The sequence below is a fragment of the Prionailurus viverrinus genome, chromosome C1, assembly GCF_022837055.1.
Source record: "Prionailurus viverrinus isolate Anna chromosome C1, UM_Priviv_1.0, whole genome shotgun sequence".
Lineage (NCBI taxonomy): Eukaryota > Metazoa > Chordata > Mammalia > Carnivora > Felidae > Prionailurus > Prionailurus viverrinus.
Genome location: NC_062568.1, coordinates 49041909 through 49068190, shown reverse-complemented (window position 1 = coordinate 49068190; position 26282 = coordinate 49041909). Strand labels below are relative to the sequence as shown.

General features: G+C 34.6%; 1 protein-coding gene across 1 annotated transcript in view; it reads right to left on the bottom strand.

Annotated features, from left to right (window-relative positions):
• CWC22 (CWC22 spliceosome associated protein homolog) overlaps positions 1-26282 on the bottom strand; it is a 58086-nt gene that overhangs the window by 17671 nt on the left and 14133 nt on the right. The window contains exons 2-13 of the mRNA XM_047872123.1: positions 24629-24767; positions 19754-19821; positions 17704-17814; positions 14464-14709; positions 10800-10928; positions 8888-9056; positions 8455-8508; positions 6517-6652; positions 6217-6423; positions 6062-6124; positions 1795-1899; positions 344-425 (exon numbers count right to left, since the gene is read on the bottom strand). Coding sequence (XP_047728079.1) covers positions 344-425; positions 1795-1899; positions 6062-6124; positions 6217-6423; positions 6517-6652; positions 8455-8508; positions 8888-9056; positions 10800-10928; positions 14464-14709; positions 17704-17814; positions 19754-19821; positions 24629-24655 — 1397 coding nt within the window. The 5' untranslated portion in view covers positions 24656-24767. The remainder of the gene's footprint in view (positions 1-343; positions 426-1794; positions 1900-6061; positions 6125-6216; positions 6424-6516; positions 6653-8454; positions 8509-8887; positions 9057-10799; positions 10929-14463; positions 14710-17703; positions 17815-19753; positions 19822-24628; positions 24768-26282) is intronic.

The following is a 26282-nucleotide window of genomic DNA, read 5'->3' as shown; positions in this document are numbered from 1 at the left end:
TAGAAACCAAATTTAAAAAGTACTAAATTTCTACTACACAATTATATACTGTGCCAGCTCTATAATATAGAGTTGTTTTCAGGTTTTTATTAGTTATATTTAACTATGAGGAATGACAGTTAAAAGAACTCTGTTTAATTATGTAACATGAATAGACCTTCCAAATAAGAAAAGATAATTTTCTTTTGAATCAAAGAACCAACAGTAGGGATCTATGAAGTTGGGCAGGTAGTTTGAGAATCCCTGAAATGGTATCTAGTTTTCTGTTATCAGATACTAAAAATTTCATCTTCTTTTCCATCTCCTGTGAAAAGCAAGGATCAACAGAGCTACAGTATCTTACCTTGACTGAATAGCAAGATAAATTGTACGACGAAATGAGACTAGATTGATTTCTGTTTTGTCATGAATAGTCACTTTTTGTCCTGAAAGAAATTAAACATAACCAATTACAAAACTACAAAAATAAATGTGAAGAAATGTGCATGTATCTCTACATAATAATTTTTCATAAATATTTAGAATCTAGTTTAATAATAATACTACTCTCTTCTGCGGAGTTCAAAGTAACCATTTCTAGTCTTTTGTCATATCTTAGAGTATTTTAATAACTTGTGTCAGTTCAAAGAAGTCCAGAATCAAGCCAGAAATATTATTTTTGTTTCTGTGCCACTTGCTCATTTAGACACTATAAAAGGCAGCGCTCATGGTATTGTTTGCTAAGATACTATTTCTAGAGTTATAAACATGACAATTTGGAAGAACTGTAATTTACAGGTAGAAATTCAGTTTCAGAGAACACTGGATTATCATGACAGACTGGATGGGTCCATTTTAAATATGTGTATTTATCAAAATTTTCTCATCTAATTCATGGAAACTTCTCTTAGAAATATTTCTTTTTATCTGAACAGTATTTTCACATGAAGCAAAAATTCTGAAGTAAATGTAGTACACAGGTAGTTAGGAAACATTTTAAATAAGAAAGACACTGGAAAAATTGAATTTACTTTTATAAAATATGTTGTAGAAAACTAATTACACTTCAAGACAGAGCTAAAATGCATTGTGTCTTAGAAGGAAAAGACATACTTTTAATATTTTCAAGTATGTAATATAAGTAAATAATGACCAGTGTATGTACGTTCTGATGTTTTAACTGAGACTTAACCAAACTAAAGTTCTGAGCTTACTTTTCTGTGAAATAAAGCAATCAAAGCTAAAGAAGATCATGCCTGCTCTGTGCAAACACAGCTTCTGGCCTCCCCACTCTATTTTGCCAAAATGAATAGAAAATATCTCATCACTTTCATGTGTCACATTCATGCCAGGGTTGCAGAAATCACATGCACTCAACATGAATGCATCTTTTTCACAGTTTATAGTCACATGCATAAAATGTCAAATTAAAATTATGCTGATATTAAAAAAATGATTTCCTTGTTTAATACTTTTAGAGCAGAGTTTTCAACCTTAGTAATACTGACATTACTGGCTAGATAATAATCTGTCCTGGGGGGCAGTCTTATGACTTGTTAACAGCATCCCTAGCCTCCAGCTACCAGATGCCAGTAGCAATTCCCAGGCCTCCACAGATTTTATTTTAGAGATTACATTAGAATTAATTTATTAATTAATTTTAGAGGATAATGTTAGTTTAATAAATTAAATAATATAATACATAAATAATAAATAAATTTAATGAAAAATCCTAATTTATTTTAGAGGATTACATTAAAATTAATTTAATTTCAGAATATTTTACAATATTATTTGAATGAGCTACACTTTTACCTTCTTCATCTTCTTCTCCCTCTTCCTCCTCTTCTTCCTCTTCCTCTTCACTACTTCCAGCATCTTGGTCTGTGTTTGAGTCACTATCTCCTTCATCAAGAATTTCTACCAGAACAAAGTATAGGAAAATATCAGTGAGCAAGTGATACACATGAATCTCATTCTGAGAAGATAATTCTCAGTTGGCCGAAATCCATAGTGTTGTTCCAGTTTACCACCCAACAAAGATGATCACGCAGGCCTATGTTATTGCCTAGGTGGTCAGAGAGCCGTATGTATCATTCTTCTGCCAGCTAGAAAATGGTCATAAGATAAGGAAGGGATGAAAAGAACAAAGAAATAGTAGATGAAGGTTTTCCAAAACAGCAAGACCACTGGAAAAATAAATTATGAATGGAAACAGGTACACTGGAGTCAAAATAATAGTTCAGCATCAAAAAAGAGATCGTCTACTATAAAAAGCTAAGGCTAGATCTAGAAAAAAAGAATTTAGGGTAAGAATGTTTTGTGAAAGATGAAGAACGAAGAAAAAATAATTGCATAATTTAGTGTTTACTTTAAATAAACAGTGATGAGATTTTTATTCTTATGTATACTTAAATAGAACATTACAATTAATCTAAAGACTTTCCATATGTAAACAGAAACAGAAGTTTAAAAGCCTTAAAAAAAAAACAACTAGTAAGATAAGCGCTTCACTGGAAAATTGCATCTTAAAATACAACTCACCTTCAGAAGGAAATGAAAACAGTGATGTAAATCAGACAATACGTGGGTCCAGTCACCATATTAATAGTTAACAAATGACAAAAACTAAAATTGTATTTTGCCCAATGGTGTCCTCTATTAATCAGATAAAAGATTTTACAAACCTGGCTAATACTTCACTTTTGCATTTCTAGTACAATCAGAGATTTTAATATAAAGTTTTGGGGTGAACTTATTTTTAGGAAAATTCTACTTTCTTATATTTAACTGAGCACTATAAATCAGGAGCTACATATAACACTTAATGTTAGCAGAAAACTTCCTATCTTAAAAAATAAATCATTTTATTAAAATGAAGAGGTGTCATTCAATCCTTAGCTGACACACAAATCCCAAGAATACTTCTAACAAATGTGACTTCAAGTAATAATCTAATGTGTCTAGTTTCCTATTACATAATGTGGCTTAGACAGACTTTTAAGAGAGGAAACTATTTAGCATTCAATAGTAGGAAGACAGGCACTCCTGCTGTTTTCCCAAATGCTGTAAGACCTAAAACACAAGTGCACCTGGGTCACTCTAAGGTGCTAATTACTAAAGCTGTGCCCACTTCCTGCTGTGGCCATTTTTTTTATGCCAGTTCTAGAACATTTTATGAAAGAATGAAGGTCAAATGAATTGTCTAGTCGTTTACATCATCCTCTCCTCATCTCTCCACTTTAGAATCTACTTACTGAAATCACTTAGGCAATGACAATTGGATTTCATTAACTGAATGAAGCAGTGGTTTCAAAGTATGCTCTGTGAGTCCCTCAGGGGTCAGTGAGGCCTGTCAGGTGGTCTGCGAGGTCAAAATTGTTTTCATAACAATACAAAGACATTATCTGCCTTTTCACTGTGCTGACATCTACAGTGGTCCAAAAGCAATGGGGGTTGAAACCACTGCAACCTGAGCACAAATCAAGGCACCAAACTGCACCAGTCACTGTGCTCTTTACTGCCATGCTCTTGCAGGAGGTTTTAAAAAGTCAGTCTGACTTAAGAATGCCCTTGAAGAGGAAGGGCATTTCATTTCATTAAATCTCAGTCCTTATGTGTAGGCATATATAGGCATGAACAACAAAACATGAAGTTCACGTACGGCCCTTCTGTTAAAGACAGATGCACAATGGTGATGGTTATCTTAGAGAAAAGCACCTATGTGACTGCTTGACCTGCCATGGGAATTCGCTACATTTTTCATTTTTACTTGACAGAATGGCTGACGTTAGTTGTTAGGCATTTTGTCAGACATTTTCTCAAATATAAACAAAGTGAGACTGTCACTTCAAGGAAAACAATTAAAAATATTTACCCCCATGATAAAATCAGAATTCTCAAGAGAAAATTAGAGTTTTAGAAAACTCGTATCCATTCTTGTGAGCTTGACAGTTTCCCAATACTCAGAGTTCTCTGGTAAGACAGGTGGCAATATTAATAAATGTGATTTCTTGATACTGTGCTAATTTAATTTTGATAATGTTAACATGTTAACACTTGGAAGATATGCATAACTGCGTGAATTGCTATTTCCCAAATGATCAGTGGAGCATGTTACGAAATCATGCATGGGTAAAAGATCCATTCAAAGTGATATGCCAGGGGATTTTAATGTAATAGAGTATGAAAATTCATGAATACTGTTTCAGGTTTCACATTTCAATTAATCTTTAAGAAACTATCAGCTTTTGGGGGCACCTGGATAACTTACTCAATTAAGTGTCCGATTCTCGATTTCGGGTCAGGTCATGATCTTATGGTTCATGTGACTGAGCCCCACTTTGGGTTCTGTGCCCACAGCATGGAGCCTGCTTGGAATTCTCTCCTTCTATTTCTCCTTCTCTCTCTGCTCCTCCCCATCTTGCACACTCTCTCTCTCTCTCTCTCTCAAAATAAATAAACATTAAAAAAAAAACAAAACTACCCAAAACTATTAGCTTTTAAATACAGGCATACTCTTAAGGAAGAATATACACATTATCTGAAAAGGCTATTAAAATACTTCTCTCTTTTCCTACCACATATTATCTGTGAGGCGAAACTTTTTTCCTATACATCCAAACAACCTATTGCAATAGACTGAACACAAACAATATGAAAATCCATTTCCTATTAAGTCAGATATTAAATTGTACAAAATATATGAAACATGCCATTTTTCTTAAATTTCTTTTGTCTCATAAAGTAGTCATTAAGAGTAGAAAGGGATCTTGAGTTCAAAGAGTTTAAGAAAGTGCTACAATTAAAGAAAGTACCACTTTCCTGGCACTGCCCAACTGCTGATATCGTAAAGAAACGGATGGAGAGTTCCCAAGTTAAAAAAAACAAAGAATAACAAAAAAAACAACAGGTATGGTAAAAATTCCATAAATCCATTTAGCATCTTTGAGGGATACTGTAGAAAAGCAAGTTCATAAGAAAAGAAGGCAAAATGGGCCCAAGGAATTCTCCATGTTTAGAAACTAAATTATAATAGCAAAAAGAATCTGGCCGTTGCAGTGAAATGCCCCTAGGAACCTGGTACCTAAGAAGAGAAATCTATTTATTGAACCAGATTTGTAGAATAGCGTATAGAAATGTGAAGCTGCTTACACTTTACTTGCTATTTCACTCTACTTCCAAATGACTAAAATAGGAAATGCAGGCAGCGACAGAGCTCTAGGCTGTCTGCTTGCTTCCTGAGAGATTTCAGAACAGTAAGTACTTCTCACACAAAATCACAGCTTGAGGGAAATGGAACTCATAAAATTGTAATTATAATATAATTATATAGGTAATTCTGAATATTAGCTTTAGAAGAAAAATGATAACAAATGTGAAAAAAAAAAAAAACATTGCCTAAATACTGGCTCTACACTTTATTTATCCTTAAACAAGTAACATTTACATCAAACAAGTTTTGTAACTTGTTCTAGGTCACTTAGCTTGTAAAGGCAGACAAAATACAAACCAAAGTCTGTCCAAAGTTAGTGTTTACAATACATCGGCAACATACAAATGATAATAATAATCAATTTATCAATTTATTGACCATTGATACCCTGTCTGGAATTATTGATTTTATCAGGATATCAATCTGCTCTCAAGAAATAATAAAGTACAGCACTTTATAATAAAAGAATAGCATTCAGTTGATCATTAAATCAGGGGTAAACTTAAGTACTAATTCTTAGGTGGCAGTGAAGTTAAAATGAAAGCCACCAGTAATTCTTAAGTGGTAGTAAATAAAATAAAGGCCATTAGTAATATATGGATATTTCTTAAGAGGAATAAGACTTAAGGGCTGTATAATTTAAACACAGGGAAAGAGGAGAGGGACAAAGAGGTAAATAATTTAGAATGAAGTAATACCACCAACAAGCACTAGGCAGAATACTAATGCATGGGGAAAAAAGTGAAGAAAATGGCTTCATAAGAGCAGAGATTTCATCAGGTCAGTGGTCTAAACCTTTCTATTAGTATTATAGAGCTACATGAATTGCTTCTACTAATCCAAAATAGACTATAAAATTCTACCTACCTTTCTTAATAGCTTTGTACTTCTCTTCATTCTCCATGAAATTAGGATCCATCTTGAAAACATCTTAAAAAAAGAAATTAAAAAATAGTGTTTATTTTCTATACTTACATTTGTTGGTGTCCCACGTCCCAAATCTCCCCCAACCCCTGACTCACTAAGAACATCTTCTGGATTATAGTCATCCTCCAGAGGAAGCATATGAGTGAACTGATCATCTTCTTCTACTAAATCAAGTCCTTCTAGGATAACAGGGTGGTCCTTAAATCCATCCTTCCGTACAGCAAACATCACTTCAATCATATACTGAACTCTTTTATCAATTTCAGACTCATGGAGAATATTTCGGAGGCGCTCAAATATAGCTAAAGTTAAAATCAAAGAAAAAAACAGGAAAATAAGCAAAAAATATAATACTCAAGCCAAAGCTCGATATCAAACTGAGAGCATATACTTGCCATTGATTCCTCTTGGTGACACCTGTGTTAATTTAAGGCCACATTCCTTGAGAAAACCAATAGCTACTTCAACACTATCGTCAGTTGGTCTTTCCAGGAGCAAAGTGAGCATCTCTAGGCATAAAACTTCATGTGCCTTAAACAGAATGAAGACATATGGAATAGAGAAAATACTTTTAAATACATTAACCTACTATTACCAGTAATTTAAAAAATTAGCAAATCTTGTTTTTGCAGCAATAATATTATACATTTGATGAGCAAAGTTTTATAATGCATATAGAAATACTCCAAATATGGGATACAATTTTTTTTACTTTCATTAGGCATCTGTTAAAAATTTCCAGATGATTGTTCCAAAAATCTGAATTATACTGAATACAACTATTTGATTTATCTCCAGAAGAAATAATTCTTCTTACACACTACATTTATCAAATGATATGTTTATAGGAAATGCCATAATTAACTTCCAAATATAAGCTAAAAATTATGTACTAATTTTTTACAATCACTATGTGAAGAATAGTAATACTATTATTTTTTCTAATACCCTTCTTCACAACCATAAGTCTTTACAGCCATTTCCTAGGTGATTCTATCAGCCACTCTGTTATTTAGCAAATAGTTCATAAATTATATGAATAATTTTATCCAAAAATATCTTAACTGTTTCTGGTACTCAAGGACACTTTTGAAATACTTCCCTCTATTTTTTTTTTTTTTTAACTAAATCAAGTTATTTACACTGGTCACGTTTGAAACTTAGTACTTCTAAATAATGCCAGGAAGGGTGGGAATAAAATTCTCCTGAGAAGCTTTGCTGTAAAAAGAAAATGTACCGGGAGGCACTTTTAAGACACTGTCTATATGCCTTTCTAAGGTTGGATCCTTCTTTGAGATGGGGAGGGAAACAGTCTAACTCTTAGGAAAATATTCTTTCCATTGAGCACAATATCAAAAACACGTCTTAACAGTCTTATATCAGTGATTAGAAAATATTGCCCTGTACCATAATTGAGAATCTAAAATATTTAACATTTTAACTGTTTTGTAGCAATGCCAAAAATATCTTCAAAATGAGTGTAGTTAATATACATTCAAAACTAAAACTTACTATCTGTTCTGTTATAGGCACGTGAAATTAAGTCTCTATGGTCTTAAGAAGCAGGTTAGCATTGTAGTAATTTAACTCATTAGGTTAAAATCTAATAGATTTCTAAGAGTGAACACTGGAAAGCATTTCATGTAGGAAAGAATTAAAATATTAATGGTAGATAAATAAGATTAAGTGTGACTTCAAAATTCTTCATCTTATATGTAGAAAGAAACCTTTGAGTGCTAGTAAGAGCAATTTTATTATTTTCAAGTTTAAACAGAAATTAAATTAAAAAAAAAAACCCTCTCAAATAGATCAATGGATGAATACAAAATAATCATAAAACCTGAACAATAAAAAGACAAAACTATTTACATTTAAAACAGATTAAAATTACTTAGAATTACTTAAAATTTATATTTTATAAACTGATTCTAAGAATATATGACTTTATATACTATGTAGTTGCAGAGAAAAGAATTTCTTATAGAATAGAATATCAGCACGAGGTTCTCAAAACAACGGGTACAGGAGAAAAGAGTAGAAGAAATATCAACTTTATTGTCTTATAAATATGATTAAATTATATTCTTTGAAGGAATAATTTATAGTTGAATAACCACATACAGTATTATCAATGTGATAAAATACTGTTCTGTGTTCCTCTTTTTATTTAAGAATGTTAAACACGTTTATTATAGTTTTAAAACTAAAATATCATCCAAGATACTTCTCTGAAAGACTACAAGGCGAAACAAAAATAGAGATGTGTCAATGAAGTGGCATCAAGCATGTGGTCTAATGCCACTGAACGGCATCAAGTATTAAAAATTACTTACCACGTTTTGGTTAATAAGATGTGCCACAAATTTTGAAGCAGTCAAACAAAGTTGCTGAAAAGTGAACAGAGACAAAGTAAATCTATAAACTAAAACCAATTTTCAGTTAACTACTGAATCTCCAGCTCACTTACACACTCTACTTAAAATATGTAGCACACAAACGTAATTTTTATAGTACAGAAAGTTACAAGATAAAAACTATTACATGTGAAATAGTGCCGTTTCTGGCTAAATAATTACAATTCTGCAGTTATTGCCATTGTGTCTGTGGCTCATCATTAGTCGCCAGGGATATTTAATAAAACAAAAAAATGTTCTCATGAAAGGAATGCAAGGAATTCCTATGTAGCAATCAATATTGCTTACCACTGTTGATAACAGATTAGTCTGTCCCTATGTGGCAGGCAATTTACAAGCCCATAATATATACCTTATCATTTCTTCGATAGCCTTTTCGAAAATTAAGAATTAACCTCTTGAGGATTAATTCTCCGATTTGTGGAAATTTTGAGTTGATAATTGCCACTAATGCTGCATAAACATGGGTGAAGATCGGAGAAGCACTCTGTGCTTGCAAAACAGATCTGGACAGCAGGCCTCTGTTTAAAAAAGAAAAAAAAGAGTCAATAATCACCAAATTAATTAAAAGAAAAAAAACATTTAAAATCCAGCAATATGACTCATCTGTAAATAAACACAATAGCTAAAACTGGACTAAATCTTCCTCACCTTATCTAGTCTTACTGATAAACAAAAACTTTTGAAAAACAAAACTTCGGATCTGTGCTTTTTTTAAAACAGCTTTGTCTACAATTATTTTCTTCAAAATTTTTTTTTCTCTAAATTCCTCTTTTCCTTGCTTATGTCTCTTCGATCTAATCATGAATTTGAGTTTTTAAAGCATTTTATACTAATATGTTTTACATCTTCAAAAAAGTGAAGGTAAAAAAAGATCTGCATCAAAAACTAATTTTGAAGTTGAATTTCCACTGTGAGCCCATCATTTATATAAAATTAATTCTGTGATTAAAGACAAATTTGGATGGTTTCCATCTTTAAGCCTATGTTAGTAAAATGAAGATTTGGAATACTGCTATGAGACAGACACAGTTAAAGCATTGCAATAATAATGCTAAAACAATGACAGGAAAATATAAGGTTCCACTTCTAACTCATTCCGAAGTGAGCATGGTTGTATACGCATTTGATAAGGGGAGAAATGCAAAGTGAGCTAACTGAAGAGTTATTTTTAGCAATGTAATGACAAATAATTACCGGATTGCCAAAAGGCAGGAAAACAATATCTTAACAGTTATTAGGTTTAACTTTGACAACTGAATCACCAGAGTAGAAAATGAGAAAAGAACACCCAGCTTATAAACTGTGAGATCTTAAGCAACCCATAAAGCTTCTGCTGCTTTCTGACTAAAACAGGAGAGCTCTACCTACCTTTTAAGGACAGTGGGTGCCTCTTGGTCAACTTTTATATCCCCACAACATGCTACACCTTACTTTATATGACATCCCCACAATGTTTTTGAGATGATAAATCAAGGTCATGTGAAATGACATCGGAAAGCATCCCTCAGATTTTAAAATAAAAAATAGCATATGAAATATTTCTATTTCCTGACCCTTTTAAAATTTTTTTTTTTCAATGTTTATTTATTTTTGGGACAGAGAAAGACAGAGCATGAACGGGGGAGGGGCAGAGAGAGAGGGAGACACAGAATCGGAAACAGGCTCCAGGCTCCGAGCCATCAGCCCAGAGCCTGACGCGGGGCTCGAACTCACGGACTGCGAGATCGTGACCTGGCTGAAGTCGGACGCTTAACCGACTGCGCCACCCAGGCGCCCCTCCTGACCCTTTTAAAATCATGACCATTTAAAACCACAGAGAAAATGACTGTCACTCCCTTCTGCTTTTCTAAAATTTACCACTGATTTTTCTCACTTCTTTCCCATTCTCACTTTGCTTTCATTAGAAATGAACGTTATATAATAACATTTTAATAATAAATAAATATTATAAATATAATAAAAATAAAATATTCATTATCCCTCATGAGTTTAAATTAGAAGTATTCAGTAAACAAATATCTGCCCCAAAATCAGTATGTGACATCAAACCTTCTCAAAAAGCAAAAACTCCATGCAATTTCCAACAGTGAAGCACAAGTTATTTGTTAGTAGTTTACATTTTTACAAGAACTGCATTTTAAATAATTATTCTCAACTACTATTAAAGCAGCACAATGAATCAGTGATTATTGTCCATGTGGATATTATGTTCCTTTGAAAAATTGCTATGAGATACTATAAATAAAATAGTTGATGCTTACCTTCCTCTAACTATATTTTCTTGAAGAAGTTCTTGAATAATAATACCTATATTAGAAATGTTGACTTTGTTGATAAGACCATTGATTGACTTCTTTAGGGCCTCCCAACTCATCCTCTGGTATGCTAAGCTAAAAAGAATTGATTTTAATAAAGTGAAAACTTACACAATGATTACAATAACAAGAGGTTATAATAAGAACTTAAAAAATACTTAGTGTTCCTTTGTTTTTAACATTATATTCACAAATGACCTCAAAGTGCAGTAAAATATATGACTATATGACTACAAATACATAGATTATATCCTAAACCATATTTGATGTTCTGTACATATGATGCTCATCTATAGATCACTTCTCTTTAATAATATAATAAAACTGTGTAAGGATAATGTTTTATTCTTATATCCATGTACATTACAAATCATAATATCCATTTATTAGATTCAATGCATATTTATTTTACATTATAACATTCACTTACTTTAAATTATCTTTAAAAAATATTTAAAAATGACAGTTTTAAAAAATTTAAATTATAATATGAAGTATCCAAATATAAGCCATAAAAAGGAGATTTTTATTATGACCTTTCTCATAAAAGCATGAAAAAAAGCAAATATTTTAAACTATAAAGAAATGGTAAAATTTACGGGAAAAGGGAAGGTCACATGAAATCATAGGGCTGAAAGACTGTTGTATTTTAAAGAACATCTCTACATTTAGGCAGTAATCCCACAGCTATATTGGCTGTTTTTTAACTTAGATCTCAGGCAAATAATTTAGCCTAATTGGGTTTATTTTCTTTTAAAGTTCTAAAATTTTATGGTTTTTACATTTATTTCTCTGTGAAATATGATTTCACCTGCAGAAAGTCATATCTTTTTTTTCTTCCTTATACTTCTCTGGCAGTCTGGTGAAGCTGATGGACTTCTTGGAATAATATATATAAATATATAGGACTACAAAGGATAGCAATCATATTTAAATAGTTTTCAAAGCATGAAAAGAAAAAAAGTTTGATACAGTATTCTATGTGTGTGTCTTTTTTTTTTTTTTTTTTGAGACAGAGAGAGACAGAGCATGAACGGGGGAGGGGCAGAGAGAGAGGGAGACACAGAATCGGAAACAGGCTCCAGGCTCTGAGCCATCAGCCCAGAGCCTGACGTGGGTCTCGAGCTCACAGACCAGGAGATCGTGACCTGGCTGAAGTCGGACGCTTAACCGACTGTGCCACCCAGGCGCCCCGTGTGTGTCTTTTTTAAAAATATTTATTTTTGGGAGAGGGAGAGAGAAGGCGAGTAGGGAAGGGGCAGAGAGAAAGAATCTGAAGCAGGCACTGGGCTCTGAGGTGTCAGCACAGGGCCCGATGCCAGGCTCAAACTCATGAACTGCAAGACCATGACCTGAGCTGAAGTCGGAAGCTTAACCGACTGAGACATTCAGGAGCCCCTCTATGTGCTTAACACATTAAATAATACAAGGTGGTGGTGGGCCTAATCACTTCTTTAATTTCCAAATTAGCATGGCCATACACAATATTTTGAGATATTTGCAACAAATAGTCTGTTAATACTATGATCTACTGCCGACATTCCTAATATAAAGAAATGCCAAATTTTAGTGAGAGATTAGGAATAATAAAGATGCAATTTTTTTCTTTCCATTTACATTCACAGATTGCCTAAATTCTACCCATGGGTAGAAGGTCTGTAGGTTACGAGTCCCTGTTCTGGAGTGGCTTACCAAGGCAGAGGTGGTGAGAGCAGTCTGCCCTGGTGCAGAAGAGTTATTTCATCACTGACATTGTCCTCAGAAGATACTGAGGACAAAAAGCGGACTCACCTGCAGTTAATTACATTGTTTTTAAATTCTGTATAGATCATGTATCCCCTAAATGCCTACATCTGAGGTGGGCAGAACACTCCCAATGGCCCCCAACCTCATCCCTTTAGTATGCTATTATTTGAGAAAGAAGATCAATGGCTTAAAAACTAGCCTAATTAATAAGATTGTTGATACACAATCAATCTCTCTATATAAAGCTTGGAAAAAAACTAATCAAGTACAACTGTACTTCCTAATTAAGAAGCCTAATTAAGAATACAATTCACCTGACTTATTATCTACTAAAAGCAAAGTCTGTAGGCTTCTTTTAGAGACTTCTACTTCTTGTTCCTTGTCCCCTATGAACAGACTTAAAATGTATATAAAATTATCTTCCAGGAATCTGTGTAAAATTACAAACACTGTGGACTCTTCTCCACCCACTTTATTTACAAGGAAGTAAGACTTGGCTTAATAACAATGTTTCTGGTCTTTTACAATTAGGATTGCTTTGGACAGAATTGGGGACCATGACTCTTTCTCACTAATGTTGCTACTACTGCCTCGGAGAGCAGAGAGCAAAATGCTTACATGCTCATGAAGCTCCTACTGACCACAGAAGCCCTTTCCAAATCCCTTCCCAACATAACACTGCAGGCATTGCCAGCAAGTACTGGAATATGACACATACAGAGAAACTTACTAATTAGTTTTAAATTTAATGTCATCTAATGTCCCTTTCTAGCTCATAAATTTTACAAATTTTATCTCAAATATTTATACTTGATATAAATGGCATTTCTACTTCCAGCCAATTCATGAAGTAACTTTAGATTTCATTTATAAAAAGGTTCTCAAGTACTTTCAAGTTGCCATTAAAATACCTATGAAAGATGTGGGAACACTACTGGCTCACCTGGAAATCTGTTTTTCTTAAAGTGTAGCTACCCTCTATCCCATCTTTTTATTACCTAACTGGCAACTGAGTGATCATTTCAATCTTGGATTGTATTACCTCATTCTGCTAGAGAATAACATCTCGAAAACTTAGCTGTATTTTCATACATAGTTCTTCTCGTCTCAATTATTTTGAAAAGGGAAGTGAAGATATGTATTTTCAGGGTGTATGTTCATATATGAATTTCGACTGTTTGCCTTAGCAAAAAATTATAGTCTAACATGGCATGGTCTAAGAAAAGTATGGGTAGAGAAAACTGTCAACTTCATGTCATAGATTAGTATAGGAGTTGGCAAACTACATCCATGACCCAAATGCATCCTATAGTCCATTTTTATAAATAAAGCCTAACTAGAACAAAGCCATATTCATTTGTTTACATATTACCTATGGCTGTATTCACAGCATTCAAGACCAGAGTCGAGCAGCTGCAACAGACAGAACAATGCATAAAACCTAAAATATTTACTACCTGGCCTTTCACAGAAAAAGTTTGCCACTCTTGGTTTGGTATAACTGGAAAGATCCATTTTAGCTGTAAAATATCAATGCTCTTGGCTATCTATGAAAAATGGATACTACTAATAGGCATGCATACAGCTATAAAAGGAATTGCTTGAAAATAGTAAAAATAAAAGATCTTTCCTTAAACTCTTTGATTTACTCATGCAAAAAAATAAAATGTTGAGCTAATGTCAGGGCAAATAGTAAGCAGAGCTCCAAAGGAGCTTACGGAATAAAGAAGAGAAGTCTAATTTGAGGTCCCTACCATTTTGGACTGGTAATGTAAACTCTCAATAGCCAAGGTTAATTAGACCACAGTTGATTTTTTTTCAGAAAGGGTATCATCGCTTTGTACACTTAGTGATATTAACATGCCTGTTTTTATCTGTAATCTGCTCTTGCATCATCCTGAGCTTTGCAGGAGGAATATATGCTCCACCAGTACGAGTAAGAAGAGGATCCAGTTCATCTTTCTTCTTCTTTGCAGTAGGTTCATCCTGAGCAGGGGAATTCTGGGTTACTGATGGTTCTGGGCTTCTTCTCCCAGGAGATGGGGATTTCCGAGACCTTTTACGATCAGCATCTCTTTCTCTTTCTCTGCGTTTTTCTCGGTCCCTACTTCTGTAATATTTAAAAAAAAAATTTTTTTTTTGGAGAAAAGACCATATAAATTACATTCTTAAATGAGCTACATACCAAATGAGCAAGACCATTTGCAGGTCACAAATTCAGATAAGGAAAAGTGGTTTGGAATGGTGAGGAAGTGCTTCACAGAGAAGATAGAACTTAAAAGAGGTCTTCAAAGCTTGACAGAATTTACACTGGGGCAAGTAGAGGAAAGTGGAGGAGGAAGCAGGGCATTCTGCAACTAGTGGAAGACAGAGTAACTACTAGAAAAGTGAGCAGGGATGTTCAAGCTAATTAGCAGAATAGTCAGGAAACAATAAGGAATCATGTATAATGGCAGTTGGAAAGATGAATTTGAGTCAGACTATGAAATCTTTAAAGACAAGGAACAGACTTCAAGTTTTTTATACTGGAGTTGACGGGGAATCATTAGTAGCTTCTGAGTGTGATAATGACGTGAAAATAGTGTTTTAAGAAGACAATTTAGCCTCTGACATACATGATAAACTGTATAAAGAAGAAACCAGAATTTATCTCCAAATGGCAATTTAGAAGTAAAATTATCTTAAAAAACTGTAACATTTGAAATTATTCCTCCATAGAAGTGGCATTTAAAACCTCAGAATATCAGAAACATCTGGTTATTCGAGACAGTGTAAAAAAAATCAACTATTTTCTACCTATAAGTGCCCATTCTTAAGCTATCATTTTTGTAGCTGAGTATCCATTCTGAAGCTAACATTTTAAAACAGTCAAGGTATTATTCTCTGAAATGATCAAGAATTAATGGGAAACAGTGAGTGAGTATCCATTCTTAGGCTAACATTTTTAAAACAATCAAGGTATTATTCTCTGAAATTACCAAGAACTAATGGGAAATAGTAAATACCTGCTTTTTGCTATTTTTTCTGAAAAGAATTTGTCCAGAAAGGGCGGGCCTACGCCAGCCGACTCCATCTTGTTCTGTGTCCTTCACCTACACCACGCCTCCTCCCTTTGAGTGACCTCCCGCTCACCCATTCAAGCTTCCTGATCAAAACACGCCACTTCCCCAGCCAATCGGCTGCCCCTAGACCCCTATAAAACCTTTGTGCTTTTGAAACTCGCTCTCTTTCCCTGGTATCTCACCGCTGCGTTGGTGCAGGTAGGGGATTGAGCTTGAGCTAGCTCGAATAAAGGCTCTTTGCTTTTGCATCGGACTCGGCTCCCTAGTGGTCTTTGGGGATCACGAATTCTGGGCATAACAGTCCACTTAGTTATTTTTTACCTATACTACCTGGGAAACTCAGATCATTCTGCTCACACTTTGGGCACCATGAGTTAAATGAGTATAGTAAATAAAAACAAGTTTCATTTATCACTATTACCAGGAAACTGCTGGCTAGATTTTAGCTAGATCTAGGAAGGGTGTATTTGAGATGGTCTGTCTTAACAAACAGTAATACAACTTACACACAAAGAGAAAGCAGTCACCTAGCCAGGTAGATGCAGAGAAGCTGCTTTGAAACTTAAGTATACTACTATCCACGGAGACACAGTGAACAGAAGGGAAGAAAAGTGGTTCCAAATAGACACGTTAATTAGTCACAAAGCCAGGTGCACTGAAATCTAGGCAGTGATTTGCAACTGAGTTGCTTCTTATTGTGAGTGTGATATGTTCCAAGAGAGCAGCTACAGCAGGAATTTACTGGCAAGGGTTATGATTCTTCTGAGAAACACTAGGTAAGACTGCTAGCTGGCTGATAAACTTGCATCTTTATAATTTTAATATTTGGACCTTCGGAGTGCAGAAGTAATAGAGTCAGTCTTCTTTGAGACTAAATAGCATCTCTTCCAATGCTTTCATACTGTTAGCTTTTATTTCTACATAATACACAGTCTGCTTACTTCATAGTATTGTTGTACGGATCAAATGAGACTTATGTACATACAATGGACCAAAAACAGTTACAATGAAGCAGTAGTCAGAGATTTTGGAAAAAAACATGGGCATTGGAGTCAAAATTGAGTTCAAATCCCAGTTTCATTGTCAACCAGATAGGCAACTGCAACCTCAGGTAAATTACTTAATCCCTTCAAACCCACTTTTTAGAATTTGTAAACTGTGAAAAATAGTATCTAGTTTTAAGTGTTTTAACTGTATTTGACAAAGTATGCAGAATGCCCAGCTCACCAATTATGATGGCAGTCGTTGTTCTTAATGGGTGTCATTAAGGTGATAGCAGATGAGCCTGGCTTTTGGAGGTTAATTTAATCTGACATTTTGGTTTTAGTTATAGTATATTAGAAAGTAAGTAGTGAGAAGGAAAGTTTGGCTGCAGATATCACATAACGTGATTAGCTCCAAACTGCAGAGGAATTTAATCAAAATTTTAATGGGGGTATAGTCTTGGTAGTCATGGAGTGGGTAATATGAGGGAGATATCAAAAGGATACAGACCTCAGTGAACAATAAAATATGGTAGACAAGTTTTTGAACATGGATGACCAATAATAAGGTGGGTGTTCAAATTCTCCAAAGGCTCAGGAAAGAATATATTTAGATAAAAACTAGACGGGCAGCTTCACTCTCACTGTCCTAGTGCCATCATGCAGCAAAGTAAACTGAGATCACTCTATCCATATAGTATCAATGACTTTCATTCAGTAAGGGACCTCAAAAACTCATCCTCATGCACTACAGTATCATATCATGAATAAGAGCTTAGGCTCAGGGTCAGACAGACCTGGACTTGCCACAGACTTGCTTCTAAAACAAAAACAAATGACTTAATTCTCTATGCCTCAGTTTCTTCATCTACAAAATACACAATAGTATCTACTTCATATATTTACTGCAGTAAGGAGTTAATCCACATGAAGTCTTTATTAGAAACCTGGCACCTAAGAACATCCGTTTAAAATTAGCTATTATTGTTTTCATTATGAAGCGTAAAAAAAAATTTAAACGAGTGTGATTTTTCTATAGTTAAAATTTCCAGTACTAACCGCGACTCCATGCTACCATCATGAGATCGTCCTCTTCTTGAACGCTCATAGTCCGACCTGCTGTAATCAATGCAATCTCTATCCCGAGGGGATCTGTCTTGTTCTTCATATCTAACACATAAAATAAGAAAACCAAAGTTATAAGATGAAAACAACTGTTATAAATACTTAGCAAAGTCATATACTGGTAATGCTAAAGTAACTCTATGGCTGAACAATGTCTTATCAAACTATTTTTAACAAACAGCTTATTTGGTTGACATTCATTTAGTCTTGACTATAGAAGCTTTCAGCTTGTGTACAAAATAACTACTAGAGTTCACGTAACCAAACCTGTCATCCTGATTCACACTGTCTCAAGTAAAGGATTATATATCTGGATATCATATGTAGTTAGCATGAAAAAGGCCACCCTGCAAATGACTCGTTTGCCTAGTTGACTCATTTTATCAAAGCAATAACCACAAATGAGACCAACGTCATGGGTTGGCCTCCATAAAGAACAGTTTAACTCACTCCAACAGACATCCAAAAAACATCAGCTGTTATTCTTGAATCTGCTTTACCGAATAGCAGTGCAAACAGATTGAAATTATTAGCAAACAAGGATGACAGTATAAGATCTGCCTTAAGCCTAAAACAATAAAATCAGAGAACCTTAAGAGAAGTTAAACACGTACACACATAATAAACATACATAGTAACATACACAGTAATTATAGTGATTCATATTTCATGTATAGTTAACCCTTGAACAACTGCAGGTTTGAATTGTGAGGGTTCACCTATACATGATTTTTTTCCAATAAATACAACATAGTACTATAAATACGTTTCTCTTCCTTATGATTTTATTAATAACATTTTTTCGCCAGCTTACTTTATTGTAAAAATACAGTATGTAACACAGATAACACATGCAAAATATTAGTTGACTGTTTATGTTGCTGGTAAGGCTTCTGGTCAACAGTAAAGTATTAGTAGTCACTTTTGGGGGAGTTAAAAGTTATAAGCAGATTTTTGACTGCAGAGGGCACCACTGCCTCTAACTCCCAGGCTGTTTAGGGGTCAACTGTATACCTCTACAAGTAATTTATATACATACAGATATAGGTGTGCATCAGTACATGCAGAGAGTTGTTTTTTTTTCTTTTAGACAGAGTAGATGATTGATGAAAAGTACTAAGTAGTTGCAAACCATCACAATTAACTTGATGTCAATGAAACAAAAGTTTTTAGAGATAGCAGAGTGGCATAAGAAGAAAGAAAGTACATACGGGGTAAGGCAGAGATCAGACAACTGAAAGAAGGTTTAAAGGATGCTTTTCCCTTCATAAATTATTTTTAATGGTCATAGTTCACTAAGTGAAATAATCAAAGTACTACTATGAATGCCTGATGAACATTAATAGTAATATTTGTAGGGGTGCCTAGGTGGTTCAGTTAAGCATGTGACTCCTGATTTTGGCTCAGGTCATGCTCTCACGTTTCGTGGATTCGAGCCCCCCATGAGGTTCTTCACTGACAGGGCGGAACCTGCATGGGATTCTCTGTCTCTCCCTCTCTCTCTGTGTCTCTCCCACTTGTGTGCTCTCTCTCAAAATAAATAGTTAACTTAAAACAATAGTAATATTTCTAGATCTTTGATCTTAACACAATTATGAGATATGATACACATAAAAGCATTCTGAAATCTATTAAGAGCCATGTATAGGACAGTGGTAACAAAAGCAACACTTCAAAATAATTTCAACTCCGTTTTCCATTTTATAAACTTTCATTTAGTATCCATTTCAATTTATAAAACTTTAATTTTTTGATATGCTGAAATTATTCTTTCTCACCTCCAAAATTAGATAAAATCTAGAATTATTTACTAGAAACTACCAGAACAGTCATTCAAAAATGATTTGTCCTCAAGCTTATTCAAATAATACTGAAAACCATCAAAAATAAATTGTTCACCCTAAAATTAGGAACCTAACAGCTAAATAATTTCTTAAACTTATTACAAAAAATTTAAATTGCAGAAGCACATAAAATTATTTACCTGTCTTCTGGAGAGGAGGTCCTCTGATATGAATTATAGTTTTCCCTTCTGTCATGACCAGAAGAATGCTTTCAAAGGGAAAAAAAAGAGGGAGGGGGGGACATTTAAAAAATTATGATAAAAACACACAGAAAATGAAATATGTCTTTCAGAAAAACAGAAGTGCCATACAAATTATTTCAAAACATTTTTTTAAATCATAAGAAAAATACATGTTATCTAAGTAGTACATAAGATAAAAGAAAATTTTCAGGGCCTCCAAGGTAAATATCTGTGGCAGATCTCTGGTTTCACTATGGACCAACCACTTTTTTGAAACAAGAAAAATTCAAGGTAGAAGAAAGTAATTCTCAAATTTGTGATGCTAAGTTACTTAGTTGATATTTTATTCCTATATAATAAATTATAAATGTATAGAGTATCATTTTTTTTTTTAATTTTTTTTTCAACGTTTATTTATTTTTGGGACAGAGGGAGACAGAGCATGAATGGGGGAGGGGCAGAGAGAGAGGGAGACACAGAATCCGAAACAGGCTCCAGGCTCTGAGCCATCAGCCCAGAGCCTGACGCGGGGCTCGAACTCACAGACCGCGAGATCATGACCTGGCTGAAGTCGGATGCTTAACCGACTGCGCCACCCAGGCGCCCCTAGAGTATCATTTTTATAAAGACCTTCTCTTGGTGAAAAACAAGACCAAAGTTTTTTCTTGGTGAAAAACATGACTAAGGGCCAGAGGTCTTCTGGCACAAAGAGCTCACTTCTGTGGTAATATCGAAGTCTTATAATACTGCACTTACCTCCTTGGATCTACTTTGACTTATAAAACCACTTTAATCCAGGTTAGTAAATCTGAATAAACAGCTAGAAGAAACCAACTCTAGTATATTTATGAAAATTCTTTATTTTCAGAAAACATTTGAAAGTCTGATATGTATAGCACTATGTTAGACTTTAAAGATTTGAAAAACACGATTTGTGAGAGATAGCTCCTATGCCAAATCCTTTGGAAAAAAAAAAAAGACATACAAATAAGTAACTGCACTGTAACATGAAACTGAAGAGACATGTCACAGGAGTCAGAAATATGAACTATCCAGTGAGAACACATCCTAATTTAAAAATCCAAATATAGTTAAAAAGCCAAAATATTTATCTCTGTAAATAGGTAAGTTTTTTACATTACTGGTGAAAATTCATGTTGACCAGTTTTTTGTTTTTTTTTTTTAGAATTAAAATAATTTTAACTACCTAATTATAAGAAGAGAAAAATTGTATGTTTTTTTAAAGTACCTTCACCTAGAAATCTAAGAAAATGTAAATCAAATAATGAGCAACTTGTTCTGCATATTTATATGCTTGCCTCCTTAATAGGAAAAAGATACATTTCAAAATAGAAAGTTATGGGGTGCCTGGGTGGCTCAGTCAGTTGTGCATCTGACTTTGGCTCAGGTCATGATCTCGCGGTTTGTGAGTTCGAGCCCCATGTCGGGCGCTGTGCTGATAGCTGGGAGCCTGGAGCCTGATTCAGATTCTGTATCTCCCTCTCTCTGCCCCTCCCCTGCTTGTGCTCTGTCTCTGTCTGTCTCTCAAAAATGAGTAAATGTAAAAAAAAAAAAATTAAAAAAAATAGAAAGTTATCTGCACAGAAATACAAACTTCAACTTCTTGTTTTATGAACATCTAATTAACAGCAGTTTGAATCTAACATTCTCATAAATATATTGCCAAACAATCTCATTAACTATTGAATTTTTCTCCCCCCACAACTGTTGAATTTTTCTAATAGTATATACAAACTATTGTATATAGGTGAATTAGCATGTGATCAAAATTTATAATTTACAGTAGCCATAGTTTGGCTACTATTTTATACTGAATACAACTATCTTAAAATCTGTTTCTATGTTTCTAATGCATATAAGAAAGTTTTAAAAATTATTTCCTTTAGCAACACAATGAAGTAGGACATTTGTTCAGTATGTAGGACATAGATTTCTACAAAACCTGACACCAAGATCCTAAACCTAAAATGGAGCACAAGATTCATTAGATTCATGGCAACATCAAACATAGTATTCACTGATCATTTATTACAGGACACAGCTCTTCCTGTGTAGATACTCTGGAGGATACACAAGATAGGAAAAACCCTCAGTGAACTTAGGATCTTATGGGAGAGAGACGATTGTAAAGATTTCCGTAATTAAACATATCAGATTGTATGTTCCTGAGAGAACAACAGAGATAAAAAGGAGAAGAAAAAGAGGAGGATGAAGAGGAGGAAGAAGAGGAGGACAGGAGGAGGAGAGAGAGAACTCAACAAAACTGCATGGTCTACTTTTTCTTTTATAAGGCACAGCAATTATTTTGATTACATTAGGGAAAAGGCCTCAGTTCTTTGCTAATGATTTTTAACACATCTCCGCAACATCTGTTGTAGGCATGGGGGAAACCAAAAATATTGAAGTCGTGAATCAGAATTTCGTAAATATGATCAAGTTAACGTGACTGGCACACATAGAAGTGCTGACAGGACATCTTGAGTAGGGAACAGTACTGAATACTGAGGGATGACAGTGGGTAGAGGAGGATTTGAACTCCGGATTTGGTAGATGAACGGGATTTCACTCATTTTTGACATGCGATCCAAATAATAACCTGAATTTTCCTATTTCCTTTATCATAAAGTTCAGATTATAAGTCAGAGTAGCAGTTGAAAATAATATATTGTCACAATTACCTTAAAAAATTCTCTAAGTTGTTCATTAAGCAAAACAACTGTTTATATCATGCAGTTACCTATAGTCTCTAACAATATAAACACAGCAGTATATGAAGGTGAGTGGAGCAGAAACCCTGAATCCAGACCTCTGAGCATCCATTAGCCTCAGGGAACAAGTCTTTAAGAGCAAGGAGAGGAAGGGCTGGCAATAGGTGGGTAACTTGCTTCTAGATAGCTAAGGAGGCTGCAGTAAAACTCAATGGAAAAGCAAGGAATCTTCAGCTAAAGCCTCCTGAACCTAGCAGGTAAGTCCTCAGAACATTAAAGGAAGATGTGAGCTTTACCTGAGGTAAAAATGGGCCCCACCCAGCTTTTGGACCTGCCTGTAGCTAAAAGGATGGAAAAAGGGAGGCAGACTAGATTGAGTACTAGCAGAGAGAGCTGAGCCATCAAGCCTGAAGGGCATGTGACTGAAGATAGCCACTCTCAGCCTAGGGGGATGCCACAGAGGACTCAGCAGGACCACAGGAGGCAAAGGTGGAGAAGCACAGTATAAGAGGAGCAGGAAGAGGATCCTGAGAAAGACTAAACATGTCTCCCTCTGTGAAAAAAGTATCCAGCTAAATCTGAGTGCTCTTGTCAGTCAAGAGCCAGTTACACACCAGGTCTCCTTTTTCTTTATGTCCCCGGCTCTTAGTATAGTTTGCAACCTACTAGGCCCACAATTAATCAACTGCTTAAGTGCCACTGGACCAACGAGTACAAGTCCCAAGGAAGCAGATTCCAGAACAATATATGAAGGTATCTACTGACAGATGGGTCTGCTTGAGACAGTGAGTTCCCACCAAAAGAGATGCAAGGACGGGCTGGGTGTCTACCTAGCCTTCTGCTCGACAGTACAACAGTCAACAGGATTTAGAAAAGATTGCAGCAGAGCCTGCCTCGGTGCCTGGTGTCCACTGTTAAGCTCGGTCTACTGGTTCTCTTTAAAGAAGAAAGTTTAGGGGTGCAGGGGTGGTGAGGGAGAGAGGAAGGGAGCAGTGCCTAGATCTATAATTAAAAATATACCCTCCCCTTTACTGACTCTAAGCCCCAAGAAATGACGCGCCTGCTTGTAGATCTGTGAAACTGAAAAAAAGTGGAATGGTTTGTTCTCCTGCTAAGTCCAGTAACAGGCAGAGGAGCAGCTCTGAAAGTAGATGGAGTTACTGGTTCTGTTACTGCTCTGACTGTATCTACCACTCTACCATTCTTACAGCCTGCTTCAGCCACACTAGACTCCGTCTTCATACTTGTTGTTTACTCTGCCTGGCACATGCTTCTCCTGGTCATCTGCATGGCTGACTTCTTCATATCCTTCAAGTTTTTGCTCAGATAGCTACTTTTTCAGTGGGTCCCTATTAAAAATTGCAACTTCCAATGCTAACGATCAACCTTATCCTATTTCTTTTGTCTACAGCCCGAATCTAACACTTAACACTGTACCATACGATAGAAATGACTTATGTATTAATTTTATAATTTATTTTGTCTTCCCCTACTAGAATGCAAACTCCACAAAACCAAGGATTTCTGTTTTGTTTACCACTTTACCTAAAGTACTTAGAACAGTCACTGGGACATAATTAAGAATTTAGTGACTATCTGTTAAATAAATAAATGTATAATGTCTAAGTAAAGGATGACACAGAATAAAGAACTCATTTATGCATATGAAATATTCAATAAAAGGCTCACTTGTAGATAGACATGCAGGAACTATGATCAACTGAGGAAGCAGACACCTGTCCCCCATTTCATGCTCATTCAGGAAAGTATGCTCTTTAAGAATGGTGGATTCTCTTGCCCTGTTATTTACTTTTCTTCTGCATGTGCTCACTCACATGCACTTTCTTGATTTATGCAGGCATTGATATACACACACATGTACATGGACACATACATGCGCACACGTCCCGCATGTTCTCTTCTCACTTGTCCTCTTGCACACTATTGCTTCTATCTGACCAAGGATCTACATTTGAAATTGTCTAAGTTAGATATGCGTACAATGTCTGTTTCTAATGTCCTATTTATGTAAATGCATTTTTGATTAAAGGACAGATAATGGACTACAAGCTTATGTTCTTCATTATAAATTTCAAACACTTACTTTTATCTGTGCCACACTACTTTTCATTTTTTGTTGACAGTGGTCTGATAAATCAAAGACTCCTTAAGTTGGTCCAAATAACCGGTACCAAACAGTATGAATTCCTTGACACTTTACTTTTGCTGTCTGCAAACGTTACCTGTGAAATAGACCAAAGAAAGTTTTTTGTTAACATCGATAAAATGTATGTGAAATAACAACATATTATTTCCACACAATGAACACTTGACCATCTTATTTTTCTTAATCACTAGGCACAGATATATAATCAATAATTATATAAAAATTTAAAAAGTCCTTAAATGGTTCCACATAACAATGTATAAAGAACACATATGTAGAACAGACTCTGAATAAGAGAGCAAATAATAACATTATTAAACACCATAAGGTATTTTAGTCTAATGATGGAAAGGAACAAAAATTAATTTAATAACTGATGTCAGATAACTTTATTCAAATCGTTTTCATTGAGGGAAACCTATACCTACATCATAAAACAGTGCTGTGGTATTACACTAAACAAGTAAACAAAGGAAATGATATAAGATAAAGTCTATATAAACCGAGCACAAAATATCCCATGTTTCTATATAGACTAAGAATGAAATATCCAATTATCATTATCTTGTAATAATGATCACTCAGAAATAAATATGCTCTGCATAAAAATATAAGTAATTAAGTTTTAATGTAATCTATCAAAGGTACATGACTTCAGATATATTCAGGCATGAGAACTAAGTATTTGGCTCAGAATAAACCTAGTCACCAATGTTAAATGCTAAAATAAAAGTTTTCCAATATCTATCTGTTAATTACATTTTAGGAATTTTTGAAAAATGCTGAATTGCTAGTTATGTTAACACAGAACTGTCATTTAAGTATTTTAATTATGTATCTAAATGGTTTATGGTTTGGTGTAAGGTAATGGAATCAACAAAAATCAAATGAAAGAGTAGAAAATAAGAGATTTAAAAGAGGTGGAAAATACAGAGAAAGAACTGTGCCAGTACCAAAATAATTGAATACAACTAGGAAAATTTTTAAGCTTGAATGCCAGAAAGGTTTATAGATTATCTAGTCCAATTCCTTCTTTTTATAGATAAAAATAATGAAGGTCAGATAAGTTATTTCAATGTCCTAAGCAATACTACCAGTTAATGGCAGACCTATAACTGGAAACTTAGCCTAAGGACACCCAATTAAATTTTCTTTCCACTAGACCACATACGCAAAAATAATACTAACACTATAAAGTGACACAGAGTTGCTATCATTTAATGCAGATAGGGATATACACAGATCACTAAATCAAGAAAAGTTTCTATTACAGTGGTTAGCATGGTATCAAGGTTATTAAGAGCAATATATATGAGATTCTTTACAAACTTAACGTATAAAGTATAATTGCAGCCTAAAGCACACCACCAATTAAGTATTTGTAGCTGCAGTTAGATTAGCATGCTGCTAGGGGACTCTCAGAAGGGAGAGAGCCCGAGAAGAGGAGCCGCATGTGCCCAAATCTCTGACCACCTCTGAACCAACACATGAACAAAACAGTACTCAGGATCAAAGAACCGAACTGTGATATGAATAGCTGCCTAAGAGACAGAATTTGCAATTTAAGTCTAATCAAGTAAATTGTCTAAAA